This window comes from Phyllostomus hastatus, unplaced genomic scaffold (assembly GCF_019186645.2).
Source record: "Phyllostomus hastatus isolate PE091 unplaced genomic scaffold, TTU_PhHast_1.1 phas_scaffold_345, whole genome shotgun sequence".
NCBI classification, from domain to species: Eukaryota; Metazoa; Chordata; class Mammalia; order Chiroptera; family Phyllostomidae; genus Phyllostomus; species Phyllostomus hastatus.
In genome coordinates, this window is record NW_025334024.1 from 4,593,630 (window position 1) to 4,615,697 (window position 22,068).

A 22,068-nucleotide genomic window follows, 5' to 3' on the forward strand; every position below is an offset into this window, starting at 1 on the left:
TTACAGTGGACTGTCAGCTGTCCCTGACATAGGGCAAATCAGGTAAGTCACAGGAGAGCTGCACACTGGAATACTATACAGCCCATAAAAAGAACAGGGCTGATCTTTGACCCCTACCACCCCACTCTACATTAAAAGTCACCTTCTTAATGTCACTTAGAGTATCCAGTACATTTCATTAATTGGCCATATCTCAGCCAGTGTTATGTTTTAGGTATGTGATTGACTGCTAGATATCTACTTGTATTTCAGAATCTTCTATCTCAGATTCTTAAGGGGAGTTACCTCGGGCTGGGGATGGGTAGGGGGAAAAGAAGGGAAAAATTATAAGGAGCTTTAAGTTTTAAAGTCACATTTCCATCATTTTTTGATGAGGATATATTAGAATTGCCTTCAGGGGGAGATTTGAAGGTACTAAGGCATTCAAAAATAACCCATGGCTCCGCTTATGCACCCAGAATGTGCATGCCCACCCCTCACGGCAAAGGCCTGGCTGAGCTGGTCAAGCCGCCTTCCGCTCTGAATGAGATGGGAGAGCTCAGCCTGCACTCGGCACGACAGATCCCAGTACGAATGGGACAGAATGGGGAAGGTTGGAGGAGAACGTGGAAAGTAATAATAAAGCTTCTTTTAAAGAAGCTTTTTTCAGTTGTAGAAAATCTGAAAAGCCACAGGAAATTTTAAAATAAAAAAAGGAAAAAAAAAGACCAGTCAGCTGCCTCCCACCCAGGGACAGCCAGGAACATGCACCTGTGTGCGCCTGTGAGCTCTCTGTTCACACTGTTCGTGGGGGATCCCCCTTCGGGAATGAGGGCTGGTCGCCCACGGTGACGGTTAACTGAGCTCAGGTGTGTAAAGAACTTAGCGAGGGGATGCGCAGGAAGGACCCCGAGTTAGCGATGGGGTCGATGTCTGCGGAAGCATACAGTTGCTCCGGCAGGACTGACTCGACAGCTGCATCACAGGCCAGCACGTCTCACATGGAACATGCACTGGAGTCCCCAGCGAACACAGTGACTGGGTCCCACCCCTAGAATTTCAGGAGTTCCAGGGTGGAACCTGAGAACCCACATTTCTGACAACTCCCCAGGTGATGCTGATGTGCTGGTCCAGGAACCCCACTGGGAGAACCAGTGATGCAGACAACAATCCCAGAAGAAGACCCAAGAGAGTCAAAGACGTAATTGCTATCGACTGTATTCTCACGTATCTGGAGCCTCGTGGAAGTAGCCAGAGACTTTAAACTCTTCTCCCTGATGTCTGCATTTTGCTTGATTTGGGGGCAGGGGGTGGCGGAAAGGGCAGAGAAGCAAACTCACCTCATTCTTGGGGCTGCATCTCACCGCCATCCACTTCTGCTCCGAGCTGAATGGGATCTCTTCTTTTCTCACATATGAATCTTTAATATCACTTAAGTCCATCTAGGATAATAAAATGAGACACTTTCAGTGAGTCATTCTAAAGCAATCTCTATGCAAATCTCAGTCCATTTAAATTATTCATTATTCAAACCATCTTGGGCAGATGAGAAATCCAAGCAGTTAGCTCACAAAGAAAGGCCATTTGCGGTCGAATGTCCTAACCAGAAAAAAAAATTTCTCTTTTCTCTTGTCTCAGGGACAGAATCACATGGTCTTCGAAATAGCTTCCAGCTGAAACCTGCTCAGAAACAGAAGCCTGCAGGGTTTCTTTCAGAAGAAATGTTCAGACTTGAAGATGTCGCAATTTCCCAAAAAGGGCCCCTGGGTTAGCGGGGTGGCCTGTTGTCATAGCCTGGGGGCCCTGCCAGGCCTGACACTTGCTGGCTCTTCAACAGTTTGGGGGCTGATTAGCTGACAGCCCTGAGCCTCAGTTCCCCCAACTGCACACCAGTCTGAACCTGCACATTTCATTGCCCCACAAGGGGTGAAAATTGGTCCGGGTGGGGGACAAAAAATCCACTTATTCTATGTAAAGCATAGATATGCATGTAGTGTATGAATAGATACACCACCTATCTGCGGCTTTGAACTTGCATGGAAGGAGTGATTAGAAAAAAATGTCTGAAAAGGCTCCTTACGAGGGTATTACGGGTTGCACTGTGTCCCTCCAAAAGATGTGCTGAAGTCCTCACCCCAGCACCTGTGAGTGGGATCTTATTTGGAGATAGGGTCACTGGAGATGTCGTCTCAGTAAGAAGAGGTCTTGGGGCAGGCCTGATCCAGTACGACCAGTGTTCCGGCGAAAGGAGGACGGCGCCACGTGAGGAGGACAGTGCCACGTGAGGCTCGGGCGGAGCTCAGAGGGATGCTCTGCAGACCGAGCAGCACCTGGGATTGCCAGTAGCAGCAGGAGAGGGAGCGTGGCCTGCCAACCCCTTCAGTTTGGACTTCTAGTTTCCAGACCATGCGAGAATCAATTTCTGTTGTTTGGGGCCTGCAGTTTACAACAGGATGCTGTCTTTTGGCAACGCTGGGAAACTGACACAGGGAGTGAGGTGAAGGAGAGGTTTGAGGGTGAACGAGATGATAAACACAGTGCTCAGCAACATGCCTCTCATACTTCAGCTGTTGTTTATTTTATTTTAAAAGGTATATTCAAAAGTCCCAAACCAGGCCCCCCAAATAGTTTGGACCCATGAAGGAGTAAAACCCTAACACATAAAGAAGAGAGGGTTCTGGAACCTCTGCCCTCTCTATGCTGTCTGGGGTTGGCAGGGGGAGCAGTGCAGGGACTGCCCCTGGGGATTTCTTGCCTGCTGTGACAGCCGGGCCAGCTGTCCCTCTCTGCATGCAGTGGGAGTTGTTGAGTGGGGTGGCCCTCTCCGCTTTGAAGGGGAAAGTAAGTGCTACTTGGTATTACTAACGTTCTGGAAAGAATTTCCAGAAAGGAATATGGAATAGAATATGGTGTAGCCATGTCTTATAGCACCTCATTTACCTTCACAGGGATGCATGGGAAAGGTAACCTTTCTCTGTGCTCATCTGCCCACCCAGCATAGGCTCCTGGAGCACCCCGTGCCGGGCTGTGACACGGGCAAGAAGCAGAGATGAGGGGCCCCGGGTCTCATGCTGGGAAAGAGACGGGGGAACAGATGGAGACAGGACAGCATGGCCACTCGGGGTGCCTGGGTGGGCAGAGGTGTCCACAGAGGCAGAAATGGCAGGGAACTTGAAGAGAGTGTCTGAGGCAGCCGTGAGAAGAAGGGTTATAGCACAGGAGGCAGCAGCTAGAAGCGGAGCGGCGGGGAAGAGTGAGAGGGTCCACTCCCACAGGACAAGCACCCATGGATGGGCTTCTGCCTCGACAGAGGGATCTGATCGGACCTCTTCTGTCGTTTGACCCCTGTGCACAAAGCAGAGAGGCACACCCATCAACCCCCCCACCCATCCCTTCAGCCCTCGTGAGCAGCCGCTCGGCGCCGGGCACTGGGCCCAGAGTGGGGAGCGTTTCCGCCCAGTCGCAGAGCTCAGGGTCTAACCGCTGAGCCCTGGAACCAACTGAATGTATTCAAAGGAAAAAAAATATTTCCCACCTTCATAGCCAGGGCGATCAAGGCACCCTCTGTGGGCTGTCCCATCACGGTGTTTTTCCCGATGACAGCGTTGTTGGCGACACAGCCTGCCTGAAAGGAAGGGGGAGGGGGTTCTGAATGTCTGTAGTTAATTTTCGGAGCCCGCACCCTCGGGGTCCTGGGCTCACTCGGGCACAGGACAAAGTCAGACACTGAGACTTGAGCCACCTTTGAAGCTTGGCTGGGGTGGGGGTGGGAGACAAGATTTATTCCTCAAGACACAGTGGGGTCCCCGCACTTCAACATGAGCGCAGTAAGTCTCGCTGACTCTGCTGCGTGCTGCTGGTCTTCAAGCCGTCCTGAGGAAACGCGGTGGGGAGGCAGGCGGCCTGGTGGGGACCAATACTGGGCGTGGGGCTGCTGTCGGGGTGACCCAGTGCCCTGGGATTAGACAGTGGTGATGGCTGCGCAGCTTTGTGAATGTACTGAAAACGACTGAACTGTATACTTTAAAAGGGTGAATGCTGTGGTATCTGAGTTATAGCTCAATTAAAAACAGTAATGGAAAGAAAACACACCGAAGAGCGTGGGGGAGGCCCAGCTTCCCTCCCTTACTGGGCTGGCTGGGTGATCTTGGGCGCTCACACCACCACTCTGAGCCTTATTTCTTTATTTAAAGAGTGGCCTTCTGGTTGGCTACCAGCAGGAGGACCACTCTCTCTCTTTTTTAAGGTTTTGTTTATTTTTTAGAGAGAGAGGAAGGGAGGGAGGACGAGAGAGAAACATCGATGTGAGAGAAAAACATCAACCGGTTGCTTCTCATACATGCCCCGACCGGGAACCTGGCCTGCAACCCAGGCATGTGCCATGACCAGGGAGCGAACCAGCGACCTTTCACTTTGCAATACAACACCCAACCCACTAAGCCACACTGGTCAGGGCTGAGCCCATTTCTTAGTCTGCAGACTATTGAGGTAACAGGACAGGCCTCACAGTGTTGCTGGGATAATTAAGTGGCCCTGGAGGTGGGGCCTGTGAGGGGCAGGTGCTCATTAAATGTCATAAAGGAAGACAGCTGGGCTCAGGCTTCTCAGAGGTCACTGCTATGTGGGAGGACTAATGCGCATCTCTGGGAGGATGCGTTTGGCTGGTAATTATGAGTACTGACAATACCAGGAGGCAACACACATCACGTGATTATCATCCAGCCATCACTGAGCTCCTTCTCTGTGAGGGCTGCTCTAAAGCCTTCCCGGCAGGCAGGCAGGCGGACAGAGGGCTCTAATTCTTCTCTTGCCTCTGATGTTTCCATCTGTTTCCAGGGCCACTGTGACAGCCTGACTCCTGCGGGCGGCCCCACCAAGAACCACTTGGTCCAAGAACCGTTCCTCTTTTCAGAGCAAATCCCCATCAGCTCCGTTCTAAATGCATATTTCTTCCACGGTGCTGTTTGACACTCACCTCCACTAATTTCCCCACCGAGACATTGGAAAACTCCTTAATGACTTCCTTTGACGGTAAAAGACAGACTGTCCCTTGGCCATTGTACCCAACTCCACTGACCTGCAGGGCAAAGGGACAGAGAGGATGGCATCAAATGTCAAAAATACGCTCCCCAGGTTGACCCCTAGTATCTTTTCTGGGGCTCCATCCCAAGGACAAAACCCTAGCCACAAACAAGGCTTCAGGCATGAAGACGTTCCCGGCAGGGCTGTGCATTAATCAGAGTAACCGCTGGTAAACTGGGATAATTTTCCTCAATGGGATATTCTGCAGCCAGGAACAATTCTGGTTAAGAAAACCATCACAGCACAGAAGAGTGCTTACTTTTGGAACGGAGGCAGGCAAACTTTTTCTAATACAGTCAGAGGGCAAACATTTTTGTATTTTGTCCATGCAACCTCTTGTGACGACTCAGCTTCACTGTCGTGACTCGAACGGAGCCGTCGACAACATACGAACAGAAGGGGGTGGCAGCAGGCCAACAAGGCCTCATTCACACAAACAGGCGACAGCCCTTGGGCTGTCACTGCTGGCCCTCGGTGTGGAATATTTTGTGACAAAAGCAGCAAGATACAAAATTGCACATTCAGGGAGCCAATGCACAGGCGAGACTCAAAGCCACAAATGGACTAATCGTGGTGAGTTTACACGGGAGGTTATGGATGATCGTTTTCCAGCTTTTAATTTTTATAATGTGCTTATCATTAACGTTAATGAAAAATTAAAGGTGACTACCCAAAGTCAGTCATGCTCCATGCAGCTACTGGTAACGAGCAGTTTGCACAAGGTAACCGTGCTAGTTCTGTCCTTACTGTCGTCTGGAAGACTCCCTGTGCTTTCCCAGGAAGAAGAGGGGCTGGCAGGGCACATGCATGTCTTGAACCTTGCCTGTTGACACAACACCCACCTCGGCATGGAGCCCATCAGACGTCACAAGTTGGGTGACAGTCATTTCATTGGCGGTCAGAGTCCCCGTCTTATCAGAACAGATGACGTTGCAGCAACCTGGCACAGGGAACAGCAGGATACGGAGGAAAACACAGCCATCACCGCAAGTTTCAGGCTTATGAAATACCCAGGTTGAATTAACATGGCACCAAAACATCCATTCAATGCAATTGATACGAATTCAGGCAGCTGGAGTCCCTCACCTAAAGTCTCCACGATCGGTAACTTCTTCACAATGACCTGCTTCTTGGCCATCCGCAGCACGCCCAGGACCAGCGTGACCATGACGACGATGGGCAGACCCTCTGGAATGGCAGCCACAGCCAGGCTGGATGGAAAAGCCAGACAGATCAGCTTTCACACACACTTAAGAATGTTGTGAATTCCAACTGGGATTGGCAACAACTTTACCTGGAGAAACTTGTCTCTAGTGTCCCCAAAGTCCCTGTTCTTGTCTCCGTTCCCCATGCCATGATGCACCTGTCTCCTTCTTCAACACCCATTGTTCTGAGCTCCATCCCTGCAAGCCCCTGATTTTGGGAAGGGACCTCATCTACCAGCTATCCACACTTGAGTATGAATTAGTTTGCCAATTGTTTTGCCTCTTTAAGTGCTTTTGCATTTAAATTGCTCTCATTTATTAAAGAGAAAAGTCTCTGGGCCCTAGGAGAGGAATTTCCAGAATCAGGCAATAAGTAGAAGGTGGAATATTTTGGTTCAGAGGCTCCTCCCTTAAATTTCACTTTTCATTGGTCTAATGGTTTAGACACTTCTGGTGAGGAAGCCAGGCAGGAAATTAAAATTGAGGGAGGCAAAGTGACACGGCTATGCCTTTGCCTATTGCAGCAGATCTGTTTTGGGGTATCCGTTCTCTTCTTTATGACCCCTCCAACTCTTTCTGTACGTGTGAGCCCGTTCTCCCGTAGCCGTGGTTGATGGGATTAGAGGAGAACGCGTGATCCTCGCTGAACCAATAAGCTTCTCTTTTTTGGGAATCTGAACTGGGATTGAGAACATGGGCCCCCCTCCTGTGGGCAGTGTGTCAGCATGGGATAGGCTGCTAATAAGGGGCTCTTTCTGCCCCAGTTTGGCTCCAGAATCGGGGCTGACTGCTCCCCGATTCCCCATCCCTGAGCAGGCCCGGCCGAGGGCAGAGGGCTGGTCAAGGGCCAGCTGACCTCAGGCTGGTGGGGGAGGCCGGAGGTGAGCGAGGGGGAGGGTGCTTCTGTGCAGCGCTGCTCAGTGAGCGTCACTGCGCCACACCCACCAGGGTTCACCCTGCACTCAACACTGCAGCAGAGACCTGCAGGCCTTCAGTGAGCTTCTGCTGAGTGAGGGGACACACCGCGAACACATGGCGGGTGTCCAGGCCCACACCAGCCTCGCACATGGCAAGCGCTCTACGCGGGCTGGTTAATAATCAGAGCCCAGCTGAGGAGGCCCATTCAACCAAAGCCACACACATGTGCTTCATCCAATCTGAGACAATGCTGCTTGTGAAAGACACCATTATCTTGCGTACCACGAAGAAAGAACTAGACACAGCCAATTAATCAGCAACATGGGGCTTTATCACGTCACTTATAAGAAGTCCGACTTCAGAGAAGTTAAAATGTGAAAAAGATGTGCATCTTAGAATCAAAGAAATACAGTACATGATAGTGACCTTTTACCCAGAGATGGCAGAGCATTCAGTTACACAAACCAAGGTGACTGAATGTGGCCCAGGGGCTGTGCCGGTTTCTATGGTGATGATGGCAAGAAGGCTGCGAAGGCTTCCTCGGTTTTATGGTAGAGGCTGACAAGACCAACTGAGTAAACATTTTCAAAGGCTAAGAAGGGGATTTTCCCCCTCTATGACACGGGAAGGGTGATTTAGTACCAAGAAGCTTTCATAATTAAAACCAAAACGAATCTACAAACTAATAAAGACTAGGGTGGGCCAGGACAAGCAATATACCTCGGGTCGCCCCGAGTGTCACTCAAGGCAGAGGGGGTTGGGATGAGTGTTTAGGAGAATGATTCTCATTTCATCTATTTTGGAGAATCTCTTCCTCGCTGGCTACCTTGCCAGTTCTATATTCTAATTTGGTCGTTCTGAGGGACTTGAATTCTGTTAGAAACCACCTTGCAAAATCACAGGGGAAATGAACAGTCAATTTTCTCTGAGTGGCAAGTTTCCCACAGATCAAGGAGACGCATGAGACAGAAAGGAACGTTAAGATGGAAATTAGGCGTGACCTTGGGAGGGAGGGCGGGGATGGACGTGGAAGGCTTTTTTGTTGTTTACCTGGAAATACTGAATCGCCATTTGGCTCATGGAACTTTCTGTGGTTATAAATGGGCAATGGACTGTCAGTAGATGAGTGGATAAAACAGCTATGGGACATTTGCACAATGGAATACTACTCGGCTACAAAAAAATTTTACCTTTGCAACAGCATGGGTGGGCCTGAAGAACATTTTGCTAAATAAGCCAGTCAGGGCCACCACGTGATTTCACACATGAAATCACAAACACCACATGATTTCACACATATGTGGAATCTAATGAACAAAGTGAACAATAAGCAAAATACAGACAGACTCATAGAGAGCAGGCTGACAGCTCTGGGGTGGTGGGGGGACTACAAGGGGGGAGGGATTGAGCAAAAAAGAAAAAAAGTGAGAAAGAACTCATGGACACAGACAACTGTGGTGATTGTGGAGGTGGGGGAATGGGTGGACATGGAAAAGTGTATAAGGGAATAAATGATGATGGAAAAAATTTTAAATAAATGAAAAAAACCCCAAACAAATAAATAAATAATTTTTTTAAAAAATGGGGGTGGGCCCTGGCTGGTGTGGCTCAGTGGATTGAGTCCAGGACTGCAAACCAAAGGGTAGTCAATTCCAGGTTGGGGCACACGCCTGGGTTGTGGGCTAGGTCCCCAGTGGGGGGTGTGCAAGAGGCAAGCACACATTGAGGTTTCTCTCCCTTCTCTCTTTCTCCCTCCCTGCCCCTCTCTCTAAAGATAAATAAATAAAATCTTTTTTAAAATGGGGATGGGACACATCGTTTTTTCAGGGAGGCTCTTGAGCATCATGGTACCTGAGCACTTGGGAATCCCGCCTCAGAAGGCTTAGTCGCCTGAGCCCTCTTCTCAGGGGCTCAGCCTTCTTCTCTGGCCCTGCTTCTTGCTGGACCCTGACTGGGACAGTTTTCTGTGACAGGCTCACTGCTCAGAGTGCGCTTCCTGAGCCAGCAGCATCAGCAGCCCCTGGGAGCTTGTTAGGAACACAGCTCCTAACAAGCTGCCCACCAGTAACTGGTGTTGCACAGGCTCTCCCAGGACCCTGGGTTTCTTAAGCTAAGGTCAGAGACCCCCGCTCTGCAGTGAGCCACTTGTCCAGGATGTCCTTCCTCGCTGCCAACTCCCCTCCCCACAGTGCAGCCAGCTGCTCACTCCCCGCTCCCCCTCCTCCCACTCCTCTGAAACAAGCTGGGGTTCCCACCTCCCATCACCTTCAGTCTCTATGTTAAGAAAGGTCAATGATGTTCATCTCTCTGCTCCAAGAGAATGGTAGCGATGGCCTGGCCTGGTCGAGAAGGACTCCGATGAAATCATGAGAATCGGGAGAGAAAGGAGCCCATCGTCTTCCCCAGGGTCTGTCCCTTACCCGACCCCACCATCTCATTCTGCTCACCAAGCCCAACCCCAGTCATGCCTCCTGGTGTCCCCCAGACATGCCTGCGCCTTCCCACCTCCAAGCCTCTGCCCGTGCCCTTCCCCTGCCCGAAGGCCCTCCCTGCTCTTGCCTTAGCGGGCTCCTTCTCATCGCTCCAGCTCCAACTCCTCGGAGAAACCTTCCCTGGCCACCTTTTCTGGGTGCATCCCCTCCTGTCTCTCTGTTAATCTCTGACCCTGCATTGTTTCCCTTGTAGCACTGATTATAAGCCATAATTATTTTATTAACATTCACTTAAATTGTTTACATTTACTTTTTCAGTCAGCCTGCAAACTCCACGATCCAGCTCCAGCAGTGCTGGATGATGCCAACGGATAGTCAACAGATGTCCCACAAACACCTGTAGGGCACACAAACCAACCAGCCACTGACGCCCACCAAGGGTGGGCAGCAAGGGGCACTGCCAAGAACCTGGCTTTGGCTCAGAATGTAGTGGGTTTGAAATTGGTCTCTTCCACAACCCGATTCTATAACTATGGGCAAGTGTGTTACCCTAACCTCGGTTTCCCAATCTGTGAAATGGATCCCATGGAGCTTTGTAACAATGAACTGAGGTCACGAGTTCCACTTGTGCTCCTCCTCCTTGTCACAGCATCACTAGACCCCTGTTTATGTCTCCTTCAACCCCTTGAAGACTCTAGAAGTGATTTCCCACTGCTCTCTCCATTCGCATCATATTCTTGGCAATTTCAACATCCATGTTGATGGCCCTTCACACCCACCCAGCTTGTACTTCCTTGAACTTGCTCCTCTGTTGAGTTTCTCCTCAGCAACTTCTGCTCAGTATTGTGGGTGAATTGTGTCCTCTCACAAAGCTATTATTGAAGTGCCAACCCTCAGGACCTGTGACCCTATTTGGAAATAGGGTCTTTGCAGATGTGACTAAGTGAACAGGGTGTCCACCCTAGTCCAGTATGACTGGGGTCCTTAAAAGAAGAGAGACAGACACTCAGGGAGAGGCCACGTGACAACAGAGGCAGAGACTAGAGTGAATCCACGAGCAACACCAGAAGCTGGGAGGGGGAATGAACAGATTCTCTCCTAGAGTCTCCGGAGGGTGCACGACCCTGCCAATGCCTCAATCTCCAACGCCGTGCGCTGAGCATGAGAGGGATTTAGTGAAGCAATACAATTAGGTCACGTGGTCAGTACAGACACTAACACAGAAGGGTAAATAGCCATCAAAAGCTCCATGAAGATGGTTTCTATTTTTTTTCATACCCTTCACCACACCTAATTGCTCAGGATATAAAGTTGGGAATCCACAACTGACGTGAGATCACAGTCTGGTACGTTCAGAATACCTTGGGCTCCGTCACCTGCAGCCTCACAAGCCCTTTCTCGTGGCCGCTGCAGAAATGCAAGGATGAGCCTGGCGAGTTCCAGGAAAAACAGCCTGAAATCCAGCAGGACCTTCTGGACAGCACAACAGCCTTCTTTTCATGGTTCCAAAGTGTTTGGGAGCAAGCACCCAAAACCTGGTGGCAATCCACTTATTTATAGATTATTTAAAGCAAAAACCTGAAGACAATGAACTGTTAGCACAGCTTTTCATACTGAGAACTATCTCTTTAAGATATTCTGATGTGGTTTGGATGTGCCTCATCCTAGGACTTTTTTTAATGGAAAAGGTGGACTTTATTTTTGGGCTTGGAATCAGTTTCAGATGGAGATTTTCAAATGTCTGTCATCTGTACTTTGCTTTTATGATTTTTGTCGCACTTGTGTGCCTTCTGTATTCTGAGTACCTAGCATTCTTTAAACCAACTTTTCTCTTTTATCTTTCGGTTTTAAAAAAAATTCATGCCCCCAGGATTTGGTACTAATGAGATTTAGTTTGTTAAAGAAATGGCAAGTGTCCAAAACCGAAGACTTTTTTGATTTCCATTCATTCAAAACACAGCCACAGAACAGTCCTGAAAGAGGACGCACACCTTCGCATGCGCTGAGTTTGCCGGCCTGCCCCTGTACCAATGCACGCAGTGCAGCACGACCAAAAACCAAGGCCTTGGCTGCTGCAAAGACCTGCATTTGAACCTGTCCCACTGCTAACCGGCAGGTAAGGGGCATCCCTTCATTCCACACAGACAAGCTCGACCAGGCACCAGAGACACATACGTCGAAGCATGAAAGCGAGTTTCTGCTGCCTGCACCGGCCAGCACTGGGGAGGCAGCACCTGGCGACCTCCAGACCCCAGCACAGGCTGGGGGGCCCGGGCCACTGGGAGTGCATCGCTGTGATGTACTGTGGTGACAGTTACCGCACGGATGATTGCCAACAGTTGACCTTCACATATAAACCAGAACGGCCCCAGGGGTCCTTGTAATAACAACCTTCGGTGCTTTCTTTTGTTGCCCCTTTTGGGATATAATTCCCATACCGTGAATTCCCCCTTTTAAAGTGAGTTTGTAACTCGGTGGTTTCTAGTATATTCAGAGTTGTGCGACCATCACCAAAATCTATTTTAGAGCATTTTTGTCATCTCCGAAAGAGCCCCTGTAGCTTAGCAGTCACGCCTCATGCCCTCCCCCCAGCCCCTGGAAACCAGGAATCTAAGTTCTGTCTGTGGATTTGCCTATTTTGGACATTTCCTATAAATGAAGTTACATAATACATGGCCATTTGTGTCTGGTTCCCTTCACTTAACATCACGTTTTCTAGGGCCATCCGTGTTGTAGCAGCGTCAGGGCTGAATCCCATTCCACCGTGTGTTTTCAATCCGTTCATTGCTTGATGGGCTTCTAGAGGCTTGTTTGCATCGTGAGTTTGATGTGCTCTGTATATATTTTTCTTCACAGACATTAAAATAATTTTCCACGTATCACCTGAAGCATCTTGCTGACACCAGTAAGGGGGTGGGGGAGGGGGGTCACCGTCTGGAAACTACGGGGCTTAACATGAGCCTAGACATGTGTTGGCTTTTCTGTGTCCCCGAGGGATCGTCAGCCGCCCTTCCGCGGGGACATATCCAGTTAGTGACCATCCCTGGCATGCTGCCTCCCTTGTCTCGGTGAGCAGCTGTGGAAAAGCTGGGGCAACTTCAGGCACTGCTTGGAGCCTGCTCCCTGCCCACCTCTGCATCGTGCACTGGGACCTGGGGGTGTGACTGTCGCTTGTTAGAGTCACCATGTAGAGGAAAGGCAGGTTCCTTGGGCTTAAAGTCAAGGGCCCTGATTCCCAGCCCTGCCATCAGCTGTGTGGCCTCAGTGGCATGTATGTCCCTTACCCTCTCCTATAGATTCCTCTGTAAAAGAAGGACCTAGACCGTACTTTAAAGGAATAACTGCAGCAAACACACTGTGTGTGCTTCAGATTGTTGCAGGAACCCACACCTGCTCTCATATCCTCACCATGACCCCAGGAGGGGCTGTCTCATCCCTCCCATTTTACAGAGGGGAAGACTGAGGTGCAGAAAGTAGACACTTGCCTAAGGTCTCAGAGCTAGCAGGGGGTAAGGCCGGAACTGAACTCTAGGCAGGCTGGCTCTGGAGTCCACATTACTAGCCAGAAAGATCCAAACTCAAGGGCAAAAAAGTGACAGGAATGGGAACTCCAAATCATATGCTTCCATTCCTTTTGCAAGCTTTCCCTGGGCTCCCCCGCCTGTCAGATGGTGTGCTGTTGGGGGACTGTGGCTTCGGGTGAGGGGGGTGCATCTTCCCCACACTGCTCTTGCTCCCCAGCCTCCCCACCTTGTCTTGCTGCACTGGCGAGGGAGGGACAGCGAGGCACACTTACCTGACCCCGATCGTGAACATGCTGAGAAGGTGCTTCCCCTGCAGCCACCCCGTGAGTATGATTACACCTGGGGAAGAGACAAAACAAAATGTGTGTACACACACACACACACACACACACACACACACAGAGTCTCCAACATCTCACAGGCAGGATGGCATTTCAACACCCTTTCCTTAAAGAGTTCACAGCAATACAGACCCGGGGCAATGATGAATAGCCTCAGGGCTTGTAACCACTGTTCCCTTTTTAACCTCCACACCTGCAGAAAAGAATGGCTTTACTTTTTCAGGAAAGGATCAAGCCAGTTCCAGTAAAGAAGAAACAAGCAGCTTGTTTTGGGCTGCTGTACATATCCACAGATTATTCCAGAAGTGCCCCTGAGCCATGTGCACCCAGGACGCCCCACCCCTGCCCCCGGATCTGTCTGATGGGCAGACAGTGCTGCCTCCATGATGGGCAGATGGGCCCCTGTTTCCTAAATTGTTTTATCTTGCCACGTTCATGATTAAATACCTTCACTTTTCCGTTTTCTCCTTCATCAGTCATTTACCCCATGTTTCCTAAGTACCAGGCCCTGGTTTTGGTTTGTTCTTTATTAAGATATTAACTCAATAAATGTTTACTGAGGACCTACTACGGGCAAGGCACTAGCTGGTCCTGTAGGCTGGGAGCAGAGGACAGACTCAAAGCCAGAGATGGAGACGGCAGGAAGGGCAGGGGAGGGGACCAGGGCAGCTCCCCTGGGATGATCGGGACTAAGGCCTGCATTTAGGGCTGTGGCACTGTGTTCATGCTGTCTTTGGTGTGTTGCCAAAGGCCATGAGGCATAAGCCCAAGCACAGCCTACTTAGCAGCATAGAAATATGGCTGAGCACACTGCTAAACTACATTTCCCAGTCTCCCTTGCAGATAGGCAAGGCTGTGTGACTCCATTCCCACCAACTGAAAATGGGCAAAAGTGAGGAGTCCACTTCCTGGCCCATGCCTTCATAATTTCCCACACAAGCTTCCATGTCTCTTTCCCTAGCTACTGGCTAAACAGAAGATGACCAGCCTCCAAGGGCCCAGAGGAAGGGAGAGCAAGAGTGCAGCAGGGGTCTGGGCCCCTGAGTCAGCGTTTGGAGTTGAGCTATCCAGGAAAGCCTCTGGACCAAGGACATGACCATGGACTAGGATGTGAGCAGGAAGTAAACTTTGACCACAATGTCATTGCACTGCAGGGGCTGCTTGTTGCAGCAGCTGGCCTAGTTGGACTAACACAGTGACCTCTGTCACTGCCAGGGAGTCTCCAGTTCCAAACCCCCATCTGCACCCAGGTGAGCGAGTGGCAGGGTACATGAGAAACAGGGGTGATGGTTCCCCCCAGCCCCCAGGTCCAAGCGCAGGCACTGCTTCACTCACCAATTATGCAGAATGAGAAGAGAGTCAGTTGTTTCCCAAGATTGTCCATGTTTTTTTGCAGAGGAGTTTTAGGTGTCTGCAAGGATGGGAACAAGGGCTTTGTCAGGTGACATGCCAGGGTCCCTCATCTTCTGCCTGGCTCGTGTGTGCCTTGAGCTGAGTGGCAATTACACGGGGTACACTTACATAAAATTCATTGACCTCTACCCTTAATATCTGTGTACCTTATTGCCTGTAAGTTATGTCTTGACAAAAATCCCAATGAGTGTCTTAAAATAAAAATGAACTTTTAAAAAGTATACTCACATTTTTAAAAGCATACTCATTCCTAAGGGATGGGCGGGGTGGGTATCACTAGCCAGGAATCATCTCACACCCAGCTGTCAAGGAAGCCAGAGTCCCCTGTCACCCTTACCTCTTCAGCCCGCATCATCTTAAACACCTCTCCGAACTGAGACCGCTCCCCGGTTCCGATCACGACCCCCTGTGTGCAGGAGAGGAAGGGTGAGATCTGAGGCCGGAAGCCTGCTGGCAAGGGAAGCCAAGGCCCCCAACGCGCCCCAGGGCTTACCTGCCCCTTCCCGTACTGCACCAGGGTCCCCATGAAGACGATGTTTCTCAGGGTGGTGAGGTCCCCCTCGCCGGTCAGCGGGGTGTCTGTCTTACTGCACGGCTCAGCTTCTCCCGTCAAACTGGACTCGTCTACCAGGAGGTCTGTGACCTAGGGCAGCAAAGGGAAAAGACAGTGGAATCTGCCCTCACACCCTGTGAACTGGTTTTAAAAGCACAGGACAGAATCTAACACCTTAATGTCAATTGCCAACAGACAACAAACAAGGAACACCCCGAAATCAGGGGACAAACATCGGGACATGACCGGATGCTTCAAGAATCGGAAAAGCTTTGAATGTGTGGCCCCTCTCAAAAACCATGAAAGCCTTGTACCTTCTTTCACATTACTTTAAACTTGAATATAACATTTTTTAAACTAATTATGCAATGAATAATTTAGACTATACCTTTCAACGCACCTGTGCCTTTCACCTAACATCCTACCTGCTGCCCATGTTGGAGGATGCCCATATAATCTTTGTGGTTTGAGCATTGCTGAGTCATGCTATTGAGTGACAGTCTAAGGTTACATTAACACCAGAAACATAGACATAGATACACACACACACATTCTTCAGAAAAGGAGGAGGAAGGTGCTAATGTTTCTATAATCCCTACTATGTACCAAGCCCTGTGCGGAGCATGTCACAGATCTCATCTCTAAATCCTCACCCCCACCATGAAAGATGCTATTGTTTTCTCCCATTTTACATATGGGGAAACTGAGGCACAGTGAGTAACTTGCTTAAGGGTACAGAGCTACTTAGTGGCAGAACAGAGGTTGAACCAAAGCTCTGGTTCCAAAAGCTACACTCTTAACCATCTTCCAAGCTGACCACAGGCCAGTGGGTGTCGCTGCAGAGCTGAGTGTCCTGGGCCCAGAACAGCACCAGATACCATGGAGGACATAAGAGGTCTCGGTGGGCCCGAGTCCTCGGGACCCTGTTATCTGAACATGTAAGACCAACCTAGAGAGACAAGCCACCTTCCCGCACACTCACAAGAGAACTGTTAGATCAGCGCTTCTCAGTTAGGAGCCTGGGAGTGGTCTATGATTCCAATTTCAAAAATTCAATAACAATCTTTAAAAACTATGCTCACTGCCATGGGATCTTGGTCCCTAAGAGGACAGGGGCCACCACTTGTCTGTGTAATGCCCATCTCCCCATTCCTCCCTAACACAACCCCCATGGCACTGGGAGTCGTGATGGCCCCACCACACAATCCTATTTACCAGCCTCCCTTGCAGCTCACAGAGTTGCTACAATGAGACAGCAAGACGTAAGGAGAAGCCGCCATAGTCCTGGGGGAGATCTTTGAAGGTGGCCGAGCTTCGCTCCCCCTGCCTAGCCGTTGTCATTGTGGCTGGAGTTCCAGAAGCCATCTTGCCCGTGTTAAGGGGATGACCACACCCAGGGAAGGCAGAGTGGGGGCTGGGAGACGCCCAGGTCCTTCGTTGCACAGGGGAGCCACCACATGGGCCCTGGACACTCCACTTCTGGACTCTCACTACATGAGAGAGGACTCAATTCCCTGCCAGTTGAAACCAATATACATGCTCACCTTAACCTGTTACCAGTCAAACCCAAGTACAGGCTGATCTACAGTTTGCATGTGTGGTTTTGAATCTCCAGAATATGAAGGGAACGCCAAACAACTTCTTGGGCAGCTCCTAGCCCACAATGAAAGAAAACGGGAGAACTGGGGCACCCAGCACCACCGGCTGTGCACCCAGAGACCCTGGGCAGTGAAACCGGCACCACATCCCAATGGCAAGCAGAGATCTCATTTTTGGAAAACACTGTCTAATGGGAAGTGACAATAACTTGAAGAAGTTGTACTTGACTTGAAAATTTGGCTAGGTCTACAGTTGTACGTAAGTGTGAAGTACATGGAATATGCTTGTTTACATTTAAGTAACTGTAATAAAAATAAGGTGACACTGGGAACGGACCCCTCCCTTGACTGAGTGTGAGAGCTGTAGTTAGAACAGTCTGATATTCTAACCGATCTAATCTGCAGCAGAAGGTTTGGGAGCGGGGAACGGGAGGGCGGGGTGGCCGACGCTGGGAGGATGAGCTGGGAGAGAAGGAGTGTGTCCCGGAGGATCTGGGACTAGAAACAGGCCTTGAAGTATGAGCTGGTGTTTGTGAGTGAATCCGGCAGGCCCTCTAGGGAGGGGAAAGAAGGCAATTTGGACAACTGATGGTGGGAGAACATGGTAATAACGCGCTGGATCAAAGCAACTGAGAGATGTGGGAGACAAGAAAAGACTTCTCCTAGCACCCCACCAACACTAAAAGGACAGAAGCCAGGAGTCCTGAGCACTGGGACCAGTTTGCCCTCTTTGGGGTTCAGGTTCTTGGGGGAGGGCAGAGTCGGGCGCTGTCCCGGGTGCTGAAGCCACTTCAGGGGACAGAGCGGCCCCTCCCCTCACGGGGCACCGAATGGAAAATAGGACTCAATCATGGCAGAAGTTTGGCTACGTGTGGGGACCAGCTCAACTGGAGCAGAGCCCTTGTGAAAGGTGAGGTTGGAGCCCAACTGCATTTGGCATTGATTAAGAAATTTGGATATTGCTTGGTAAGTAATGAGGAGCCATGAAGAGTCTTGAGCAGGGAAGGCAGGGGTGTGTGTGAGGTGTACAAACGAGGTCGGATATAGAAAAGGTAGGGCGGCTGCACTGGGAGGGGAAGCCCGCAGCCGGAGGAGTATATCCCGAGTGAGGCAGAGGAAGGTTCCGTGAAGGGAAGAGCCGGAAGGAGAGAACAAGAGGAGAACTGGCTCCAACCGGGGCGAGACGTGTGGAAGAAGGCAGAGGTCACCAAGGTTTATGGCCGCATCTGTTGTGCAGGACACGTTTAAAATACGCATGTGTGATCCCTATTACAGTTCATGAAAGCCCACTTAGGACTGGCAAGCGTCTAACAGGTCAAAGCTGAGTAGACACCTCAACCCTCTGGGCAAGTCATGAGCCTTGACTCCGCCTCAGATTTATTTGCTGTTTTTTTTTTTAATTCCAGGTTTCACACTTGGACAAGACTATCTGAATGCTCTGACTGCATCCGAGAGCCTCTGACATCTCCATTCTGGTTTCCCAGTGGACCCAGTAGGGTTAGAGACTTCTTAAGAGTTCTTTTCTTTAAAAAAAAATCATATTTGCCCTTGTGACAATGATTTGGAAAACTTTAATTTTTCTGTTTATAAAATGGATGGGTGGGGAGTTATAATCATTTTCCAATTGCATTTTGTGGGGCCCTCATTTGCAAAAAGTTAATTGGTGCCCTATGGAGAAAGGGTTCCATGGTGAAAAAAGTTTGGGTAATGTGGGGTTGAATCCAGTGAACTGGTTTTCTTTACCACGGGACTTCTCAGAGCCTATAGTATGTAAATAAGTGTTGTGACTCCCCAAGTGGGGGCTGCAGGTCCTAAAATATCTTCTGGAGCAAGGGGTGAGAGACACAGGGCTGCAAGGTCGCCAAGACCGCTCTTGTTCCGGCGCTCACCCCTGCAAGCACACCAAGAACCCCACAGACAAAACTCAGTTTAATTTTGTTTTTGCTATTAAAGAAAGACTAATTAAAATGTGACTGGCTTGCCCAGTGTCTTAACTGGTCAATTCGGCAAGATGCCAGTGGATGCCTGTTCCATGCCCAGAGAATTTTAAGTCAGACTGTGCTTCAAGACCTTTGGAGAAAAAGACCCTTGCAGGTAAAGCAAATGGAGGGTGATTCAGCGCTAAATAGGATGGCGCTAAATTAGAGCACAGTAGAAACTCAGAGAAGAAACAATACTGCTGATGACCTACAATAGTTAACATTCACTGAGCATTTGCATTCTCTCACGAAACACTCACAATTGTCCCATGGGAAAGACTGCTCTGATCCCCACTTTACAGGTGAGAACACTGAGGCTCGGACAGCTTAAGAAGCTCCATGGCCCAAAGGCTAGGATGTGTCAGAGATGGGTCCTGGTGCCTTCTCCATTCTCTTACGTGCAGTCTGGGACGGGGATGGGGTCCGGGCCAGGTTGTGAGTGGTCATTGGTGGAGTTTGGTCTTGATGCATGCAGAGCAGAGAGCCACTGCAGGCTCCAGGGCGGTGAGAGGCCCAGTGAACACGGAGCCCAAGGAGAGGCTCCTGGGATGGCTGTGCTGAACAGATGACGTGGGCGGACACTCGGCTGGAGTGACAGCACCTGTTGCCGGAGTGTGAGAACCTTTCATGGAAAGAGCTGCTAGCAATTGGCAACATGGTAAAAACATGAGGAAACTCCCCTCAGCCAGGTGGTCAAGGTCAGCATCAGCAGTGACAAGCCGCAGTGACAGCATGCACCCTTGACGTGGGGTGATGAGAAGGACATTTGACCTCTATGGTCTTCTTCCCCAAACCCCAGAACTCCAGTCTAATCGTGGAAAAAAGTCAGAGAAAGCGCAGTTTTGGGACATTCTACAAATAACCTGACCAGCACTTGTCAAAACTGTCAAGGTCATCCACACAAGGAATGTCTGAGACGCTGCCACAGGCACCTAGGGGGATAGGAGGAGCAAAAGGAAGGTGAGGCCCCGGGACAGAGAAGGACTTTAGGAGAAAACTGCAGCAGTCTGGAAAAAAGTATGAGCCTTACATATATTTATATATGTCATAAATATATTATGTCATAACATAATTATATTAAATACTATAGTATCAATGTTTAATAAAATAACCATATTAATGATTAACAATAATCATTGTTGATGATATTAATGCATCATTATTGGCTCATTAACTATAAGAAATGCACCATACTAATATAAGACATTAACGATAGAGGGAGCTGAGTGTGGGAGAATATGGGAATCTTCTCTTAATTTTTCTGTAAGTCTAAAACCATTCTGAAAATCAAAGTCTCTTTTTCTTAAAAGGAGGAACGGAAGAGAGAGATGAGACAAGGAGACTTCCCTCAAGACCGCTCGCCGGAGAGGCGGAAAATGGAGACGGGAGTTGGGAAGAGGAGAGAATGCGTGTGGGGGAGGTGGGTGTGGGTGTGGACACACTGGGACGCAGGTGGGATGTCTGTCCATCCCTGTCCTGCTATGAGCCTGGGATCCAGCGGCGAACTGGACAGACAGACTTGCTGCTACCCTCATGGGGCTTATACTCCAGCAGAGGAGGTGGGGTGGGGGAGGGGCTGGCCATAGACGTAGAAGCCAATGGACATTGGAATGAACACTGGGATAGGCAGGCACGGGGAAGGCCCCTCAGGAGAGAGGTCAGGGAAGGCCCGGCACGGGTCAGGGAGAAGGCAGTGAGCCAAGGCCTCGGAAATGAGAAGGGCTACGTCATGATGATGGGGAGTGGATTTCAAATGACAGAAATGGCTCTCCTGCGTGCATGGTGGCCTCCCGCATGGACATGCACCACAGGCAGGTGAAAGCAGCAATGTGTCTGTCTTCCAGGTCAGAGCTAGGCATGCAGCGTGGGCCTCCTTTGCCTAAAATAGCTGATTTGTGTCCATTCTAGGTCAGCTCGAAATGTACTGCCTCCAGGAAGCCCTCTGTGACTGCATCAGGCCAAGTAAATCTGTCCTGCTCAGGAACTCCAGAATTTGTTGTACTTCTTCCCCAAGTTCCCCCAGCAGTCATTGAGTTACCTGTCACAGTAGATGTGGTCTGTGTGTCAGGCTGGACTATAAGCCCACGAGCACAGGGATCAGGTCTATTTTCTCCACTGTCTCCTCAGCACTCAGCACAGATGCTGGCACATAGCAGGTGCCCAGGAAATATTTGCCGAGGCTCACGCAATACCAGTGGCCACCAAGGAGGGCGCTCAGCCTCAAGACAGGGATCAGGAGCTCTGGGCTGAGGGCTCTGGAGCTCCCATTCCTTCCTGCTCAGGCGCAGACCAAAGCTCTTCCCATCTGCTCACCCTGGCAGGAGCTCCTACGTCTGAGACAAGGCAGCACTTGGAGTCCTGACAGATTCCATTCAACGCCCTTTTCATTCAGAAATGGTAGGTCAAAAGAAAGAGCAGCGGCCTGCTCTGCGGGCCGCCCCAGGCCAGCCCCTCACAGAGGCCTCAGCCTTTGCTCTAACTGCGGGAAGAGAAGCGTTGTCCTGTGAGCCCCACGCACTGGGCCAAAAGGGCTGATGTCTGGGTTTTCCATTTCAAGAGCTTTCTTGAACCTATTTCCTGGCCCTAAGTGGCTTCAAAATGTACGTAAGCTCTCTAGATCTCAGAGCTTAAGAGCTGATAAAAATATTCCACTGTGAATATACAAAGCTGTTGATTGTTCAGTGGAATTGCAAAATACCAAAAAGGAAATCTGTAGTGTTCGCAGCTGGTGGCATGGATTAAACCCTTGTGGCATCAACAACCAGGTACAATTTAATTATATAAGCAGGGCAGGAAGGAAACCAGTCAAGCTGTAAAGAAGTTATTTGGGGTTTAAAAACTTGTTTCGAAGAACTGCTGTAGAAACCGGCAACAACAAAGAAGTGGGGAGCTAACACTCGGGGACGCCGCCCCACGCCAGGCACTACGCCGAGCATGCTGCAGGTCTGGGCTTGTTCCATCCTCACCACAGCCCTGCAGGGTGAGGATGGGCTTTATCCGCTTTGACTGAAGGGGAATCCAAGGCTCAGAGAGGCCAATCCCTC

General features: G+C 50.0%; 1 protein-coding gene across 2 annotated transcripts in view; it reads right to left on the reverse strand.

Annotated features, from left to right (window-relative positions):
* Positions 1 to 22,068, reverse strand: part of ATP2C2 (ATPase secretory pathway Ca2+ transporting 2) — a 61,147-nt gene that overhangs the window by 10,983 nt on the left and 28,096 nt on the right. For both annotated transcript variants that reach the window (XR_006783407.1, XM_045818962.1), the window contains exons 8-16: positions 15,388 to 15,537; positions 15,232 to 15,300; positions 14,817 to 14,892; positions 13,413 to 13,479; positions 6,148 to 6,272; positions 5,904 to 6,001; positions 4,955 to 5,056; positions 3,515 to 3,604; positions 1,320 to 1,421 (exon numbers count right to left, since the gene is read on the reverse strand). Coding sequence is in view for 1 of the 2 variants with exons in the window: in XM_045818962.1 (XP_045674918.1) it covers positions 1,320 to 1,421; positions 3,515 to 3,604; positions 4,955 to 5,056; positions 5,904 to 6,001; positions 6,148 to 6,272; positions 13,413 to 13,479; positions 14,817 to 14,892; positions 15,232 to 15,300; positions 15,388 to 15,537 (879 nt within the window). In the remaining variant the exon portion in view is untranslated. The remainder of the gene's footprint in view (positions 1 to 1,319; positions 1,422 to 3,514; positions 3,605 to 4,954; positions 5,057 to 5,903; positions 6,002 to 6,147; positions 6,273 to 13,412; positions 13,480 to 14,816; positions 14,893 to 15,231; positions 15,301 to 15,387; positions 15,538 to 22,068) is intronic.